This window comes from Anopheles moucheti, chromosome 3 (genome assembly GCF_943734755.1).
Source record: "Anopheles moucheti chromosome 3, idAnoMoucSN_F20_07, whole genome shotgun sequence".
Classification (NCBI taxonomy): Eukaryota; Metazoa; Arthropoda; class Insecta; order Diptera; family Culicidae; genus Anopheles; species Anopheles moucheti.
The window spans coordinates 75,891,344-75,911,066 of NC_069141.1; the positions used below are offsets into that span (position 1 = coordinate 75,891,344).

Here is a 19,723-nt window from a genome sequence, read left to right on the forward strand (position 1 = left end):
GTACCTAAAGATCGATCTTGTTTTGTTCATTATTTGTAGCATTATTTATTATATCAAAATGGAAATCGATGCAATCGTGTCGCATTGCAGGGCGGAGTGGTTGTGAACTGTCGTTCCAAGTGATCATTATGGGGAATTATTTTTTCTCGCAGCAGCACGGGAACAAATGGTAAATGCTAAACCCAAAATAAATACTCCAAAACCAAACCGGACATGCAGGCAAGGTCGTACGGGTGCGTGCGTTGTCCAATCGGAAACCCCCACCCCTCCCCCCCCCCCCCCCCCCCCCCCAGAGTCGGAGAGCGGTGAACGGAGATCGTGTCTGTGCACCCAAAGAAGAAAAAAGCCAAAAAACGTGTGTAAACAAAACAAACCAAAGGAGAGTGTAGTGCATTAAATGGACAACGAGTGGAACCAATAGCTTATGGATGGCAACAACAAAAAAATACAACATTAAAGCAAAAGCACCCAGAAGATCCATTTTAACATTCCATTCCGGCGGCGGAATGGAGTGAAAGAAATCGATCACCTTGGGATGGTGGGGTGGTGGGAGAAAAAAAAACACGAGAAAAAAAACAAACGCAAACAGTGCCCGCTTTCCTGCCTTTCACGTACCCCGGGGTTCTTATTTGTCTGCTATTTCTTCACCGTGTTTAACGTTAGTTAGGTAAAACTGGTACATTCGTCCAGCATCTCTACCACGGCTCCGTAGCACGGGGCGACCGCCAGCGCACAACAAAACACAAAGCAAACAATGTACGGCAAAAGTAATCGGTTATGTGCTAAACTGTCCAGCGCATTTCTTCGAAAGTGGTGTAAGTATGTAGTTCTCCCCCCGACTTATGCACTGTGTGCGGCTATCAATCATGCAAGGGTTTACAGTGTGCGGGAAAACGCACGGGCAATACAAAACAGGGTGAAAGTATTTCACTTTCCGTGCAAAACACTTGTGTTTGCTCGATACGAGAGATGTCATTCGAAGGTGTTGCAAGTGCAAGTAGCGTGGTGCAATGGTTCCTTATCGTCGAAATGAGTGTGATTATAAACTGGTTTATCTTCCTGCTGTAACATTCTTCAACTAGGATGTTGCTATAATTTAGCTTGGCTTAGGAAGTTCCTATCACGGAGGCGAAGATTTATGGTTGCTTTAATTTCTCCAATTCTTCTGCGCATTGCTTCACAAAGCTTTCGATCGTTCTTTCTCTTTGCGATACTTTCTGTTTCCACTGGATTCGATCCCTTCACCACGGGCTCAGTTAACCAGTCACCTGACCAAGTCCAAGGGTGGTCGGGCGGCGAAGGGGGTGAATTTGCCAAGACGCGAGATCTGCATGGCACGTTTGGTGATTTTGTAGCAGTGAGTGTGGCCTATTGCATGTCTATTGGTGTGCGGTTAGTGCATCGATCGCATGGTAGGAAAATGCAGAATACTCATGTGGACATGTGGATTTAATGAGGGGAAATTTAAATGAAAAATTAATATTTTTAAAATATTTCAAATGCCCCAAATATCCCGAATAACGACTTTAAACTTAATTAACAAATAGATAATTTCGGTCAATTTACATGTTTTGTCAGACGTGATCATCGTATATCCTTGCTTCTTCTTAAACGTAAAAGCTGCAACTAAATCGATAAGAATATTAATTTACCTTCAAGCTCAGTTTACTCTGATTTCGATAAACATTAAACACAAAAGAATTAGAGAACCATTACTCACATTTTTTAGCCTATTTTTCATTCTAGACCACCCAAAGTCAGGGTACTAGATGTGGCAATTTACATTAGAAATAAAATAAAACCTTGCACACGACAAGAGATACGAAATTGGGAATAACTTAATACCAATCGAATCACAATGCCACGAATAATATTTTAAATCAACTTATTCTCTCCATTCTTTAAGAACTATTGGTAAATTCTAGTCGAACCTTTACTAAACTTTATATCACTGGATTGACAAAGTAGAAAAATCTAATGTTTAATGAAAATAACTTAAAACAATCGTATTGCTACTTAGTTTTGCACGAAATACTAAACCGGTTTTTGTTATTCCCTGTCTTCTTATCTTTCTTTAAACTACATGGATAAATAGTGATCTTATTGAATTGATTTAATTTATGTTATTAAAAAAAATACTTCAGCTATTTCTCTCGAAATATCCACTCCTTGTTCCAGCGTGAATCAACCACAGCTAATGCCTCAGTAGTGTTGGTTCGTTGATCATATTCCACGATGCGATACACCGTTGCATCCGTACGCGTCCACCTTCAGGCGTAGGTTGGTTCCTTTGCATTAGCTGGCCTGCCGTCCGCCGGGTGCTTAAGCCATACGTAATGAATCCGGTTCCTCATTCCCCAGCCGTACCGTAGTATTGGTGATCGGATCGCTCTCGTCGGTTTTAATGGAAAGAAATTGCCATTGCGTAAGGGAACTTTGCACAGGCGCAGGTTCGAGTGACGCGGACTGCCAACATGCACAAACCCGCTTGCTGTCGAGCTTGGCGAGACTGGCACAAAGAAAGCAAAAATATGGCACACATAAAAACGCGCGCGTGTGTGCTTTTTGGTTGTAAAACACACACACGTACAAAAGAAGAAACAAATGTTGCCAGGTAACCCCGAAATGTCATCCTCTGTCCATGCCAGCGTACCCAGCAGCAAACGTTCAAATCGCACTTAGTTTTTTGGTACACCTTTTCCGAAGCTCAAGGCGACACACATCACCGGGGTTGGCATGCGGTTTGGACGGTTTTAACGTTGTTGTGGACAGCAGCACGAAACGAAGGCTGGCCGCAGTGGCCCTGCCCTGCACCATCAAAAGGCACCCTTTTTAAAATAAGACGATTCAATCCTGAGAAAATTAAGCTCCGACGAGTCGGGCCCAACAATTCTCACGATGGGAAAGCAATCAATGGGCAAAGAGACGGAGATGGGCCCCGACCGCTGGTCGGTGAGAAAATGGATCATGAGATGAAAAATAATTGTGTTATGTTGTAACACAAAACTATTTAAATTGAAAAAAAACCTTCACTGCTGCTTAAGATAACACGAAACAGATTAGACCGAACAAAAAGAAAAAAACAACCCTTCCTAACCGAAAACGGTCATTTTGAACATTTTTCCTGGGGATATTGAACAAAGCGCGCGCCACGTTTTTATTTCATTAAAATGGTAAAGTTTTCCTGGGCATATTGAAAACAACGTGTAAAAAGTGTTTAATAAACCGCATGGAAATAGAGGGAAATTTTCATCCATTTTCTTTTGGTCAAAGTGAAAAAAAATCTCACTATAGTGAAAATAGAGAGTTTGTTTAAATCCGGTAGTAACGGCGGAAACGAAAGTGTGAAATACCACTGTGAAACATAATCACACCGATCACTGTTGTGTTGTGCAATTGTTTCGATTCGGGTGGTTTTGGGTTGAAGAATTTCATTTCAAGCCATTTAAGGCTTAAAGATTTTTCTTTCAACCATTTCCGACTAAAACATCGCACTAAGATGAACTTTAGTCAATACGCCATTTTGAACACACCGAGTGAGGCAGTCGGAGTAACGCATTAAAATATGCGTTGAAATGACACAAAAAAAAGCTTAAACAACACCATCTTCTTCTGTGGCATTAAATCTGTATCTAAAATGCCTTCCGACCCGGTGAGTTGGGTGCGTGAAATTTGCATGCTAATACTAATCAGGTTTAGCGCTCGTGAGCGCCATTTCCTGCTTGTAGCGGCCATCTTAAGGCCGTGTAACGATGCACCTTAGAACGCGCGGACGTGCCTGAGGTCAAAGACCCGTTTTCGCAGGCAATTAAGGAATCGGAGATCGAACAGTGGAGGAAGGGCACAGCTGAGACCCGGGGGGATGATTGATTTGATGGGGTGAGATAGGGCCCGGTGGGAGGGAGAAAATCTCATCTTTTCATTCTGCGATGGCCGCCCAACGGGCTGGTGGATGCTGACCGCTTCATCCGGTTTAATTTGCCCAGTTTTTATGCCTCTTCTGCTTTTTTTTGTTGCTGTTGTTCGTGGTCATGTGTTTGTGAAACCACAAACCGTGTGATTATGTGTGTGTGTTCTGACATGGGACTTTCAACCATGTCCATATGTCGGAGCGGTCGGTTCAGTGCGGTGGCATTTGAAGGATAATTTTGATGGCCATCTCAGGGTCACCGTCGGACGCGATATCAATTAGCAGGGGGCGAGAGCGGGCTGGAGAGGGATCGGGAAACAAGAGACAGTCAGGCCAAGAGTGCTAATGATAGTGACGTCGTTACGCTCTCTGTGCGCGGGTAGGTCTTTCTGGAGGTCTAATGGTGCGACAAGCCACATTAAGCTGCGGATGAAGCTTTTTTGTTGTTTAGTAAACCTTCGGTTACGCGAAAGTGTTGGTACGAAACGGTACGCAAAGGGATGGTTCAATTATGCGCAGCAACATTTGGCTAGAACGATCAGCCGTCGAAAACGGGGAATGAATATCGTTCGCGGACCATATACGCCGTTTGCCATTAATGAACGAACCCGCAAGCCGACCGATCAGTGGCCTTTTAATCGAAAATTAATGTTATGTAGTGGTAACTTGCAAACGTGTGTGGGGGGGTGTAAAGAAGGTGAATTAGGCAATGGGGTGTTGCAGTTGCGATTAGACAGATTTCCTTGTTTCAAGCCGTAACATGTTCATTCATTCGGCGATTTTCTTGGTGTGTTTGAAAACTTATGTTCAAAATTAAGTGCGTGAAAAGTTTGTCATCAGGTGAAGCTTACAAGGTTTAAGAAGCTATTTAAGCTTAAACTCCCCTTGAAGTTTCAGTAAAGAAAGCATAAGCATAACATAGCATAGCATAGCGAAAAGCATACACAATGAACCGTCCTCTTTTAAAAAAAGCTCTTAAAAAGATTCAACTAAACATAAAATGAAATTTACAAGATATCTTTAAGATTTTTTGCGACAGAGTTTAAGCTCAATTTTATCCTTCAAGTTGTCAAAAATACTCCATTAATATGGAATTAACACTGAAACTTCGCTATAAGTTTATATTCCTATATGTGTTTCTTTAAATTTACAAAAATATACCTTTCTTGTTCTTTGGTATTAATCAAGCTCTAAAATAGTCTAGTTGAAGGCGGAGTTTTAGATTTAATTCTACTTCATTTATAATGGAAAAAAGTCTACAATATCATTTTTTTTAAGCAATAAACTCTCAAAATGATGGATTCAACATGGAATTTCGGCTTTAAATTTAATCTTGTCATGCAAGTTTGAAGTTTCCTATAAATTTAGAACACATAAAATGAAATCTTCAGCAGTCATACACTCAAAAAGTTAATTTAAATATGGAGTTCAAGTTTAAACTTTAATGGAAATTTAAGTAATGCAAGTTGCATATTATATTTTACAAAATTTCAAAATGGCTGTAGCGACAGACACTTAACTTCCATTAACATTGAACTCATAGTCTTGAAAGATTACCGTAAAGAGAGATAGAAAAAGTGACATTGATTACCTTCTTTCGTTGAAAATGTAAAACTCTCAACAAAAATCTGGCTTAAGACGCCATTTGGAGCTCAAACTTTTCTTAAAGTTGAAGAGATTAACGTCAACTTGACTGTTTTCCCTTTTTTCTTTTGAAAAACAAAGCTCTCGAAAAGCAACCGGTTTATGACGGCTTCACTCCACACCAGTGACATACATCTGAATGCGCTAAACCGCACCACATTGCACATGTTGCGTTTGTCAATGGTACGGACAATGTAAGGACACTCTCGAAAACCACGGCCCCAAACCTTCTCCCCCCCGTCAGTGTCATAGGAAAGGCATAGGAAAAATTCGAAACGGAGCAGAAAATGAAACTGAAACCAAAATAAAAGCCCACGGGCGGTACATGTGCTCAGTTACCGGGCCAAACAAACGGCCCGATTGCGCCACCCGGCTTAGGTGAGCTATCGTTTCGGTTTGTGGGTCGTTTTTCCCACAAAAAAAACATAACCTCCCTCTCCTCCGGTAAGGAGGGTGTATTACCTTCCCAGCTCGGTCATAAAACAATGCATAAACCGAGCAGAAGTTTGTTACCAGAGGCTTCGCGTAGCATGCCCGAGGAGGCCATCTCATTACCCGCTGCCACACGCACGCACCGTCCAATCGGTTTGGGTGGGAATTTTTCTCAACTTTTCACATGCACCTGCCACAACCGGTCCCCCATCAGACGGTGGACCACCGTTGGGGCTTTGGGTCATTTGCGAACCGTAAAGCAAATTTGTGGCGGCATGAGGGACACGCCTGAGCATTAGGCGGTGGAGGCGGCGGCCGGGGGGTTGGTGTGGTTTGGAAAATTGTGTTGTTCCAGCGAAACCACTGCAAAACCTGTACCCGCCATAAGCATCGTTGCATCACAACCGTACACCACCCCGGCAGATGACCGAAGAGCTCACGGGTTAGGTCATCCGCGCGAATGCAACACCCGGCGGCCCGGCACGGTTCGCAAATGGGTCGTGTCTCGTTAACCCAATGTAGACGAGCGTTATCACCTTCTCGCGCTCCTCAAGGTGCATTTCGTTGGGTGGAATCAACAATGGCAACAGCAAAACAAACAAGGGGAAGCCAACGAAAGCGACCACGATCAACTCCGCCAAGGAGATGCACATTTAGCGATATATTTGCTATTGGAGATTAATGCATTTGCATTTGCATGGTTCGTGCGAGACCTAGTTGCCCTTTAGCGTTGGCCTCACCACCGGGGTGATCTTGACCTTCCGCCTGTCCGTCGACTGGGGCCAACCAGCTCGACAACTTATCACCGTCGCGTCCGCGGTCAGGTGTTAGAGACAGCGGATAAATCAACGTTCTGGCATAGTTACACCGACATGCAGTTACATGCAGGGTGGGGACATGATCCACAGTGGTGCGACATTGGGACTTAAATTTGCAAACCTATTCATAGTTGAAGGATTCTTCATTTTTCGAATTCCGGACGATATTTATGGCACAATTGTAACTAGCACGGCTTTACTTGCACTTGTACAAATTTATTGCCGCTTAATGTCGTCAGTCCGAACAAAAAGAGGCCCTTCGCCTCGAAACTACTCGTATATAGAGATCGCGATCACTATCGCCATCTGCCGGAATTAATTGCTACCTCCCTGACGTTCAGGAGTGTCAAATTGCATTGACACTTCAATAAACATCTATCTTGTATACTAAACCATCTCTCTCTTTTCCATTTCCGTTTCGTTATTCTTCCAATGTAGGGTTCGTGATAGCGTTCGCGCTAAGCCTGCTGGTGCTTGGCGTTCTAGTCACATTCGGATTCACGGCCTTTATCAGAACGATCATCGATCACCAGGTGGCACTGAGGGTGGGCGGACAATCGTTCGGCTGGTGGTCCCGACCACCGGTAGAACCGATCATCCGCATCTTCGTCTACAATGTCACGAACGCGGACGAGTTCCTGAACAACGGCACCAAACCCATACTGGATGAACTTGGACCATACGTTTACGTGTAAGTCAATTAAACTTCAATTTCTGCACTGTTTTGTGGAGCGCTTACAAAATCCCATCGCAGGTTTTGATGTCACACAAAAAGTCACAATATGAGCTGGACGTGTTGAGTTGTAAGAAGTGTGTTTTTTTTCTCCATTAAACTGCTTTACGGCGCGTTGTTAGATAACTCCTCAGGCAACTCCACCGAAGGTTAATGAGTGTTGTAGGCCGGTGGTGTATGGTGGTGAGCAAATAAGAAGGCTTTTTTTTCGGCTTGCTACAATGATTCACCGTGGATTTGTGGAGAGTGGCTTTTGTTTTAATGTTCACCTTGAACACCTTAAACTACTGCTAGCATGTGTGACACCGAATGCTTTTTTTCTAATCGACAAGCGATGATAATGGACGCTGGATAAAACTTCAAACACATAATCGTTACAAAAGCAGGTCGGTTTTGTGTGGAAATTTCCTGCACAATGTGTGCCCTGCTGATACTGATGATTATCAACGGTTTTGCATGCGGGGTTTGCAACACCTGGATTATAATTAGCATAGGCTCAAGGTCGCATAACCAATTCCGTCAATGGGTGGTGTTTATCGTGAGGAATTAAATGTTCGACCTGCTTATCACAGGAATTTTCGCTTCGCATCGAATCGGCGATGTAAAGTTAGACGCGTATGTTAATCGTCTGTCTGTCTTGACGTTTCGCATCTCTTCCTGCAGTCAAACATGGGAAAAGGTCAACATAAAAGAAAACCCGAACGGCACCATCAGCTACAACCAGAAGCGGGTGTACATCTTCAACGAGGACCTGTCCGGCGGTCTGGAGGATGATGTAGTCATCGTACCGAACATCCCGATGCTGAGCGCCACGTCGCAGAGTAAACATGCCGCACGGTAAGCAACGCGAGAATTGCCGCCCCATTCGGCAACGCGGTGGATTTGTAGCGAATGTGACCGAAGGCAAACAGAAAATAAAAAATGGTCGGCATGCCGATTGCCCCACGTGTTAACTAATGCGCGTCGATTGCGACGTCTGTTTTCTTTCGTCCCCCGGGGTGGGAACAGGTTTCTACGACTAGCGATGGCGAGCATTATGGACATCCTGAAGATAAAACCGTTCGTCGAGGTGTCGGTCGGTCAGCTGCTGTGGGGCTACGAAGATCCACTGCTCAAGCTGGCGAAGGACGTGGTGCCGAAGGAGCAGAAGCTACCGTACGAAGAGTTCGGTCTGATGTACGGCAAAAACAGCACCTCGAGGGTGAGTCAACGGGTTTTGTTGCCGGTCCCGGCGTAAATACGATCGAGCGCGATCGTAAGCATTGTGTGTGACATCTTCATAATAGATAATGCAAACGTTGCATGGCAGTACCGTGTGTATAAATAGTGTAAAGGGGTGCTGCTTCAAGACACGTACTTGGCGCATCAACAACGTGACATTTTACAACCCCTTGTTTAGTATGACCGCTCGCGCGAAGAGCTACTCGATACCCTGACGTCAATCGGTTGACATTTGTGGATATAGCAAACATTTCATTTCCGCATTCTCGCCCGTGGAGAAAATGTGGCAAGAATGCGCTCCTTAAAACACGAAAGGGGGGGAACTCGCGCTGATCTCTTAATTAATGGTAATCAGTGGTTAAAATTTACATTTCTTTCCCATTGTCTATCCAAGGACACTGTGACCGTTTGGACCGGTGTGGACGATATCAATCAGTACGGCATCATTGACAAGTATAACGGCCGTTCCCATCAAACGCACTGGCTGTCGGAGCAGTGTAACCGGCTGAACGGTACCGACGGTTCGATCTTCCCACCGCGCATCACCAAAAATTCCACACTCCACGTGTACGAGAAGGATCTGTGCCGGCTGTTGCCGCTCAGCTTCGAGAAGGAGGTGACCGTACGGGGTGGCGTCAAGGGGTACCGGTTTACACCGTCACCGGATGTGTTTGCCTCGGTTGAGAAGAACCCGAACAACATGTGCTACTGTCCGGCCGGTCCACCGTGTGCACCGCATGGTCTGTTCAATGTATCTCTTTGCCAGTACGGTACGTATCACTACAACCGATTATTATTTATTTGTTTTTTTTTTAAATATATTATAAGTCGTTGTTTTCAATGAGGACATCTTCCTGGTACGTATATCACTAATTATGTTTTGGTAATTCGCCTCCATCGCTGATCCTGATTCCTGTAATCTGATCAACATTTATGTGGATATATCTAGGATATTTTCGTATGCGCCTAAAAGTAGGCAACCGTACTTTAGAAAGACTTTAAGAGCGTGAAGAGACGAACCCGACCTAAATAAATTAAGTAAGGTCTCTTCATTTAAAGCAGTTTCTAAATATTCTGGAAATTATTTTAACTCTTGTTAGACAAAACTTGTCAACTACTTGAGTTGAGGAGGCATTGATTGAGCTTTCAGTTGAAATTTAAATTAATTAATTGAGCTTCAAATTGAGCTAAAATTAAAAGAGCTCCAACATTAGTGTTGAAAATATTGACCACCACAGTAAGAATGGAGTAAATGCTTTGAAGATATTTCCCACTTAATATAAATCATGGCGAATATCTTGAGAAAAAACATGAATAGTGATCAGCGCTTCATCATCATCATTAGTGATCAGCAAATTAATTAAATTACATATATTATTCTTATGTAAGACAGCAAATTATATCCCCCTTCTACGTGAACAATCCTAACCTTACCTATTCCTTCAACAGACTCGCCAATTTTGCTCAGTTTTCCGCATTTCTACATGGCTGACCAAACGCTACGAACGGCAGTGGAGGGCATTTCGCCGCCCGAAAAAGACAAGCACCAGCTGTTCATCGATGTGCAACCGGTAAGTAGCATCCAAACCTCCACACGCGGTACGCTCGACTGCAAAACCACTAATTTCGTATCTCCAATCTCCAAACCGTAGGACATGGGCACGGCGCTGAGGGCACGTGCCCGCATCCAGATCAACCTTGCCGTCAGCCAGGTGGTGGACATCAAACAGGTCGCCAACTTCCCGGACATCGTCTTCCCCATCCTATGGTTCGAGGAGGGTATCGATTCACTGCCGGACGAGATACTGGACCTTATGAAGGTGGCAACGAATTTACCGCCCCGGGCCAAGTTCATACTGACGATAGCACTGTTCGCGCTCGGCGGTTTCCTGTTCGTCGTGGCCGTTATCTGTCTCGTGCGAAAGTCTCACCGCCAGAGCACGCTGCACCTGGAAAATTCGAACTATATAGCCACCGCGGCTGTCGATCAGGCCAAAAAGAAGGCCAAAATGGACAACGCAATGAACAGCAAGAACACATAGGGAGGGACCTGCGTCGGAGTAGCACGGTCGGTTGCAACTTCTTCGTGTGTGCCGCAAGGCAAACGATTTGGTGATAGCGCTGGTTGTATAGCAAACAAAAAAAAGCAAAAACAAACCCCATTAAGAGACTCATCCTGTACCGGGGCAAAAACCTGTACGGATCCTGTAAAGCCTGAAAGCCATTCCGAGCAAAGCAAAGAAGATAAAAGGAGGTGTGTCCTGCGCGATAATGTGGAGCAAAAGGATGAAGATGGCGCTGTCGTACAGCCACACTACTTGTCACACACGCACAGGGGAAATGGATTAGGCTACTTTAGCTACAATTTTCACTATTGCCTGGCGGTGTATCAGTAATGGCCAACGCAGTTTGCCAAGAATGATGAACGGGAAAGTAAAAACAAAAAGAACACCGAACAGATACTTACAAAAACAAACGAAAACCGAACGGATTCTGTTATCGAATAACGCCTAGCGTATGGTTTAGTGGGGGAAGGGTTTATTTACAACCAATTATACCAACACCTTCCAACTTATTTTATGTGATTTATACAACAACAAAAAAAACAAAGGAAAACAAAAAAGGGGAAGCAAATATGGATGCTGAGATGCATATGCCGTCTTCGGGTTGATGGCTGGCGGCCATACACGGATACACGGGGCTGGCAGAAGAATCCCCACTTGAAAGTCGTCTACAACTAATTGTTAACGGATGGTGTATGTGTCTTAGGGTTATGGGCAAAGTGTTTACTACTTAAAAATAAACCACGTACAACCTAATGGAAGGTTTTAGCAAGCTGGAAACCATCCCAATCCATTTCATACACCGCATACCATTTGCTCAATTTACACAAACTTACGGTGAGTGAAGAATTTTAAGTGGCAACACTAAATTTGTAAACGTTAATGTGTACGCTACAGACGATCGCTACGTCGATAAGGGAGATCGAATTGAATTTAGCAAACAAATGAGATAGAGACAGCAGCAAATCGCACGCATCACAAGCAAATATGCTTTTAGTATCTTTTCCACCTAGTTCCAACAATTGTTGTCCCCAGGCAAAAGCGCTACCGGAACACATTGACGTGCGTAGTAGTGCTTGCAGTTGCCAAAAGTGTAAATGTGCCGATCTTTGCTGATCACACTCGATTTGCTGTTGTATCGAATGTGGCAATGCGTTCCCTTTTTACAACAACCCTGTGCACACCGCTGCGTGTGTGTACTGTAAAATGTAATATGTTAGCTCGTAAGTGTATAAATAGTACGGTGGCTAAGGTCCGGTGGGGATAACATGTAATTCATAAACAAAACCAACATTCACACAAAAAAAAAACGGAAACAAACAAACACACAGAACGGGAATGGTTTGAGTAGAACATCATATGGAGAATTAAAAACAATACACATTAAATGTAAGACTATAAAACAGGCAGGCAGCAAGAAAACCCGTGACACGCGAGATGAGGATCGCTTCGAAGCGTGTGAGTGATGGGTACACATTGTATCGAAATAGTTTAGGATTGATTAGAGCGACTCGATGGAAAGCTAAAATACCGTGGCACCGTGGGTGGGGAGGAACACTGGAAACAGTGAGGAATTTGCCAACGGCAACACGGTACGGATGCCGACACGGTGACACTGTAACTTTTGTACGATGGAACAAAGTGGACAGAAATAAAACGAAGACAACAGTAATGTTTAGCTTGGTTTCATTATTTCCGAACTGATAAGGTCAGGCTGTCAATCATAGCTGATCATCATGGTAAATGGCCAAACAAATCTATGAAAGATATCCAAACATCTGAACAATTAACCAAGGCTGAATATTGTAGAATTCCTAACTCACTCACGAACTCCAGCTGGAAACTCGAGAATTCATAATCCAATAACCTAATTCCTCCAGAGTTCAAGATCACGTTCGTCAACCCCTCGCATAAGCCCAAGATGTCGTCAGTTTGATTTGATTCAACCTCTGATTTGACTCAGAAGTCTTCTACCGTACTAGATGCGATTGTCTTCCCACCGAAGGTCTTATGGCCTCTTCTTCATATGGCTATAAGCCTCAATATAAAACCAGACATCAGATCTTCAATCCCTATCAAATTAGTCAATCCCATTTAGATTTAGATCCGGAGTTCTAGTATCTTGAAGTCTACGATTTGGGCAATCCCAAAACTTGTGCAACAATTTTGAATTGATGCTAATACCAAAAAACTATAATCATTCTCTAGAGAACCAGAACTTTAACACTGCTTGAGGTGCTCCAACATCTTCCAAAAGTAGTCAGAATTGAGAATTTGACTTTTCCATACCACTTCAGCAGGGACTTTTGGAAAGGACATCGATTGCTCCTAACGACATAATGTCTACTGGCGGTCCCTTGACATATTGTTTGAGTTTTAGCAATAGAGAGAGGCCATCTTTCTTGATCCTCGAGTTCTTCTTTCTCGCCGCTAGCAAATGTTTCCAATTAATCATTGCTGCATGCGGTTCTTTCACCGCTGCTACTTATTTACCAATCAGCAGAACAACGAATTAGATTCGAGCACTGCAGCGATCACTGTCCATGAACCAGCGCTGGTAGAAATATAAAATAAAACAGAAAACTACAACTACTAATCCTATCACGGCACGCGGCGGGCTGATAACACTGCTCGAATAAGATGACGTTCCAATTACTCTGCGCTTCGCATTCAACCCCACCACCACCATCGATATGTGTCATCGATACTACTTCGGTTCATTCCGTACCGATTCATCGCGCGCCAATCTCTGTGTGGTGTGCTAAATTTTGCACCACAACGGAGAGGTTCAATATCAATGGCATTTACGATGGCAAATCTAGCGCATAATGGTGCTCGAAGGCTTACGCAACAATACAATACCGAACCGGAGAGGGATGCGTATGCTACCGCGGTTCTGATTACGAGTGCTTTTACCTCGAGGCGCCTCCATCTTCGCCCGTATCTTCAACTTTTTCGGTTTGATAACTCTATTGATTCGCCTCGTTATCTATGTGCCCAAAGTCATAACAATTGGAAGCAGCACCAGCCAAAAACCATGTATTAAATGTAGGTCGGTAAGGTACGAAAACGTATAAAACCATTTCAACAATCTTGCAACTTTTACTAACTCTACCGATCAACTTTTGCTTTTGCTCTACGCTCGTCACTTCAGCACGACATTTGCAAATAATCACACCCAGTATTTCTGTTCTGTATGAACGCATGGTAGTACGAAGTATTGTCGCTGCTAGCAAAACAAACCACACACTCCCTGGCCAACTCGCGCTCCCTGCCCAATGATGATCGCGAGGAGTAACGAGTCGGCATCACTAAACAGGATTGATAAGAGGTGATTATGGCGATAGTTGCAGCGTTATTTTGGCGTTTTAATCGTACCCGCAAGGGATGCCGACCAGTCCTGTGCCGGCAGTCTGTTGGTAAAGAAGCAAAATCCCGATCGTGTGTACATCAACTAGTGGACATCAGATTAAAGTACTAATTTTATTCCAAAAATCATTGGAAGTCATTACAGCACGTTCGCTATTGGTTTTTGTGGTGTATCAGTGAAGCGTTATTAGTAAACCATGGATGTGAAGTTGTTGAAAACAAATAAAAACCAGATTGAACTTCCCGCTCGAAAAAAGCGTGGAAACGCAAAAGGTAAAAACAAATGCTCGATGTACAATTAGCGATGAAAGTAGTAAACCGCAACAAAAAGGCCCGTTGATTATTTCCAACTAGGAAATGAAATATGATTACGTCGTAGTCTAAGCAGCGCCCAGTAAATGATAAGCGTTCGGCAATCTTCGTCCCTAAACTACCAACAACGCGTAAGGAATGTGAAAACAAACAGCAAATTCCTGTAGGAAATCGATTTAATTCTCGTTAATATGAACCATTGCCGATACGAGTTTGGGCATTGTGTGTTCTAAAAGTAAGATATTCGTGATCCAACGGAAAACATTTAATATGTTAAAATATTCCGTATCATTAAAAAAAATAATTTCATGACGTTATTAACGGCTTGCAGCACATTGATGGCACAGTGTGAGATTGAGCCCACATGCTTTACAGGGAATCACAATGCAAACACACCCTGTTACGACTTGCGCTTATCACTCGCGCGATGCGTACATGACCTTCGCGTACAGCACACGTTATTGTTTATGCTGGTCAATATACGGGAATCAAATCGGCCGTTTATTACAACGAGCCGGCGATAGTGTTTACACTTGCGGTACAGCTGCATATATTGTGCAGATACAGTGCATGTTTATCGATGAAAGTTTCAGCGTACCAAGCATAACAACTGTTTTGTTCCTACCAATCAATCATCTAACCTAAGGCTGCTAACTAACTAGCTTATCAGTTCAGGATATATAGAATGGTGCTTTTCTTGCTAATGAATAATGATTTGATGCTCCGTCCATAAGCGTAAACAACTAGTCAACTAGGGTGTGCGATTTACTATGCATCTCAGATGCTCAGTACTAAAGACGATGCTAAAGAAGATGCTCAGTAATTTATGTTGCGGTACTGCATCAGACATCAATCTGAACGTTAATACAACTGCACTTCACACATGACTTTATTCAAAACCAAATCTTCAACGTTCCAGGTACTACCAAGATTATGTTTTTAAGAGTTCGATTTTGGCTTAAGCGTTTTTTCACCCTTTTATGTAGCTGTGGAATTTAAATAGAGTTAGGATATGGATCTAGGATACGGATTAAAGATCATCATCAAAAGATCTTCAGTATCAAGTATTTAATTAGACAGTAGGAAGAACTTCAGAGTACGAATAGTCGGGAGTGTGAGTGACTTCTATAAGTTAATTTGAATGTTGGCAATATGTTTTGTGTTTGTGTGTCTTTATGATACAGTTCTAGATGGTAGAGCGCCGTCGTCTGCCAATCCATTATTCTGGCTCTTCTGGCGGACGCAACAAAATCAACACTCCATCTCAATTAGGGCCTACCACGCCTACTGTGTCTGTGTGGTCGACCTGAAAGGACTTTTCGGGTTCAGGCGTCCGATGTCATTCTCATGACGTGACCAGCCCACCGGACTACCGGACGTGACCAGTCTAATCCCCTGTATGACAGTTAGTGGCTCCTTAATTATGCTTCCACACATACGGGGTCAAAAATCCTTCTGAGCGAGTGCGTTTCGCCAGTTTTGGACATAGTCCATGAGCACTGGAACGATAATCGTTCTATTTAGTCCCAGTTTCTTTCGTTGCAGCAGGTGTTTTGAGTAGAGAAGTTTCCTCACCCTGCAGAAAGACTAGTAGGACCAGTCTCAATATCAATGTTATGGTCGGTGTTAACCTTTGACCCAAGATAGATGAAATTTTAGACGACTTCGAAGAAGCGCTCACCTATCTGTACGTCACTCCTGCGTACATCGTACCATCAACTGGATTTTTGCGCCGTACCTCATCCGGCTGTTTAATCTTTAGGCAAGCATCCACTACGTAGGAAAACCGTAAACCAAAAATGGCTATGTTATCAGTGTATACCAGGTTATGGATTAACTTATAGACGATAGTCCCAAAGTTCCGCCTCCGAGTCACAGATGGCCTCTCTGGCGCTAGGTTGAACAGTAGCCAAGCTAGACCATCTCCTTGACGCAGACCCTTAGTGGCCCCGAAAGCTTTGTTCTGCGGTAATTGTTGGTCGGTTTTGTAGAAAGTGTTTGAAATAGAAAGAAGATAACTCCATTGCGTTGTTAGTCTTAATTGTACATTAACCAACATATTTCTTCCAGCACTATCTATCATATGCGTTAGTACCACAATATCTATTTTATGCTTCACAATCGGGCTGTTCTTACACAACTATAAATTAACCCAGCTGATACTGGAAGATCGTCTAACGATGCGACAAATTATGCCATACTTCCAATGGTGGCAAAACACCGACGACGTACTGGTACGTACAGAACGTGCAGGATATCAAAGTTGTTAAATGTTAACGCTTGACTGTTTTCATCACCTGCACGATCCCTTCATGTGCCATTGCAGGTTACGTGTCGAATATTCATCTTCAACGTTACCAACTCCGACCGCTGGATGGATGGGGTAGACGATCAGCTAATGCTGAGCGAAGTGGTGCCCATCGTGTACCGTGAAACACTGGAGCATGATAACATTACGTTTCACGCGCACAACTCCACCATGTCGTACGTCACCAGGAGACGGTTGGTGTTTTTGCCGGACCGCAATGTCCCGGGAATACTGAACAAAACTATCATCGTGCCGAACATTGCTGCGCTGGTGGGTGCTGGGATATTATGGTTTGTTTCCTCTACTTACTGATCATTAAAAGATTCTGTTTTCCTTCCAAAGGGTGTTGCTGCTAGAATGGAGGATAACAATTTCTTTATTAAGCGTACTCTCAATTTAATAATCACCATGTCGGACGATAAAGTCTTCAGCCGTATGACAATTTACGACTACTTGTGGAAAACAAATCCACCATTTCTGGACAATGCCAGAAGGATCGTCCCAAGCATGGTGCCCTCCGATAATGTTGGCGTGTTAAAAACGGTACGGTTCTGTTCTCGCCTCTGGCAGGGATATTCCTTCTCTGTATAAACTTTTCCGTCCTTGCCCATCCTTACAGATGTACGAGGATAACGAGGAGCATGTAAACGTGCGGCACGGGAAACGCTACGGCGACGAGCAGTTTTTCATGATGAACACGTACGAGTATGAACCAACGGTGCCAGGCTTCAGTCTCGCCAATGGTGACTGTTTCGCCTCGATCCAGAACTCCTCCGAGGGTGCGACTTATCCACAAAACCTGAACGAAGACTCGGTGCTGATCTACTGGCGCAAAACGCTGTGCCGTGCAGTGCCACTGTACTTTGAGCGCCGTGTACAAAAAGGTCCACTGACGGGGTACAAGTACACACTGCCCGATGATTCGTACGATCGCTTGCCGAACAGTACAGCCGACTGCTATAAAGGGCAGTATGGTTTGCTTGAGGATGGAATGACGGACACTTCCAAATGTTCACATGGTGAGTGAATCTTGATGATGATAATGAAGAATACATAGAATTGCTTAGGGCATTACATTCAAGCGCAGATCAATCCACTCAGATTTGTAAGTGATCGTTGACGGATGCATTAGATTATCTTGTTCTGGAACCTGATCTCAGATATTAGGACTCAGTACGAATACGAGCACTGGCTATGCCATATAATATTCGTTGAACTGTAGCACTCAGATTTGTCAAAGCAACCAGTGAGTTAATGTTATGCTTCGGGTACTTCGTTATCAACTGTTTGAGATAGAAGATCGTTTTTATATAACACACCAAAGATAATTCCGACTTTTCTCAAGCCAATGTAAAGACTCAAGGTTGATCCTTTCACAAGGCAATACTAGTACTACATTGGGTTGTTAAATCAAATCGTAAAAGAAAGCATGATCGTTACCATGATTCATTCCACATTCTAAGTGAGTTATTTGATACTAAACCTAACCATAAACTGTGAAAATCAATGCAAACATATTCGGCATGTAACGCTAGAGAAATTTATCACCCATTTGAAGTATCAATTTCATGCTCAAACACCTTGAAGTAAATTAAATGTTCGATAATGTAGAGCAAGGTTAGGCGCACAAAAAAAAACCCTGTTCGTTCAACCAAACCAAGAAAACTAATTCCCCTACCCCCAAAGCACAGCAGGAGCGCCCCACTAAACATTTGGGGGATTTGTTTGGTTAAAGTCAACCAAATGCCCGAGTGGCTCGGCAATTATCAACCACAACCGAGCGTAAAAAGCGTTTGTTTGTTGCGTCTAACTGGGACGGTAAGAGTCATTGGAGTTGGGGGAAAGGGCTGGCGAAACTCTTGCTGTGTTTACTCTTACATGCACTACACGTCTACGATCGGAGCTAACGGAGCTAAACTAGGATCATTATGCTTAATACAAAAGAGTGTCAATGTCAGCCAGTGGTGATTGGTCTGAGTCTTGCATGCCACCACAGTAACGCTTCGGCTTCGTTATCGCTGGCCATACATTGTCTTTGTCGTTGGGACTTCCTGCACTTAGCGATCAGTGGATCGATGCTTAAACTTACCCAAAAAAGTTCTATCGTGACACGTTTTGTTTATGTTTAACTTAATGTCAGTGAGAAAAAGTCAATTAAATTTTCTACGCTTTAGTACACTTCATGGAACTATTGGATTTTGCCATTACATTATTATAATATCTGTAAACATTTCCTTCTCTTCCCAGATGTTCCCATCGTCGCCACAAGTCCGCACTTTTATGCACGCAATTTCTCCAACGCACATAAGATAACGGGCATGAAGCCAAACCGGGAAGAACATCAAAGCTACACAATTGTCGACCCATCCTTCGGAATACCGTTGGATCAGTGTGCCCGAACACAAACTAATCTGGCCATACCGCAGCTTACCGGATACGCGCCCGAAATCAAACGCTTCAGCAACATGATCATACCGTTGTTCTGGATTGAATATGTACGGGTGACATTCTGCTCTAGCTTGGTGCCCTGTCCCGCAAAATTTACACGTTCTTTTACTTTGTTATCGATCTTTCCTAATTGCAGCATCAAAAAGAACTACCATCGTACATCGTGCGCACGCTACAGGCCTTCTACGTAATACGGGACGTCGAGCCATACATGCCGTACGTGCTATACCTCGCCTCTATACTACTGCTGACGGTTGCGTTCCGTGAGGCAGCACGCTACAAAATGCAACACAAAATAACGCCTACGAAGTCTACAAAACCGCACCGGACCAGTTTTTAGCACGCACCTATAAGGCACCCATACACCTCACCTCAGTCATCGCCATCACCATGTGCCATTCGTTTTGTGATAAATCAATCGTTAGAGCCTAATAAATAAAGCACGTATCAGAAGTAGTAGTTTTG

General features: G+C 43.6%; 1 protein-coding gene across 1 annotated transcript; it reads left to right on the plus strand.

Moving 5' to 3' along the window:
* Nucleotides 1-296: 296 nt before the first annotated feature.
* Nucleotides 297-19,598, plus strand: LOC128303009 (uncharacterized). The gene is made up of 14 exons (XM_053039862.1): nt 297-815; nt 7,243-7,495; nt 8,201-8,374; nt 8,546-8,738; nt 9,153-9,528; nt 10,208-10,329; nt 10,411-10,797; nt 14,388-14,463; nt 16,573-16,736; nt 16,829-17,080; nt 17,153-17,353; nt 17,430-17,829; nt 19,058-19,305; nt 19,395-19,598. The coding sequence occupies exons 1-14, from the start codon at nt 755-757 to the stop codon at nt 19,596-19,598; spliced, it is 3,111 nt and encodes a 1,036-aa protein (XP_052895822.1). The 5' UTR covers nt 297-754.
* The last annotated feature ends 125 nt before the right edge of the window (nt 19,599-19,723 follow it).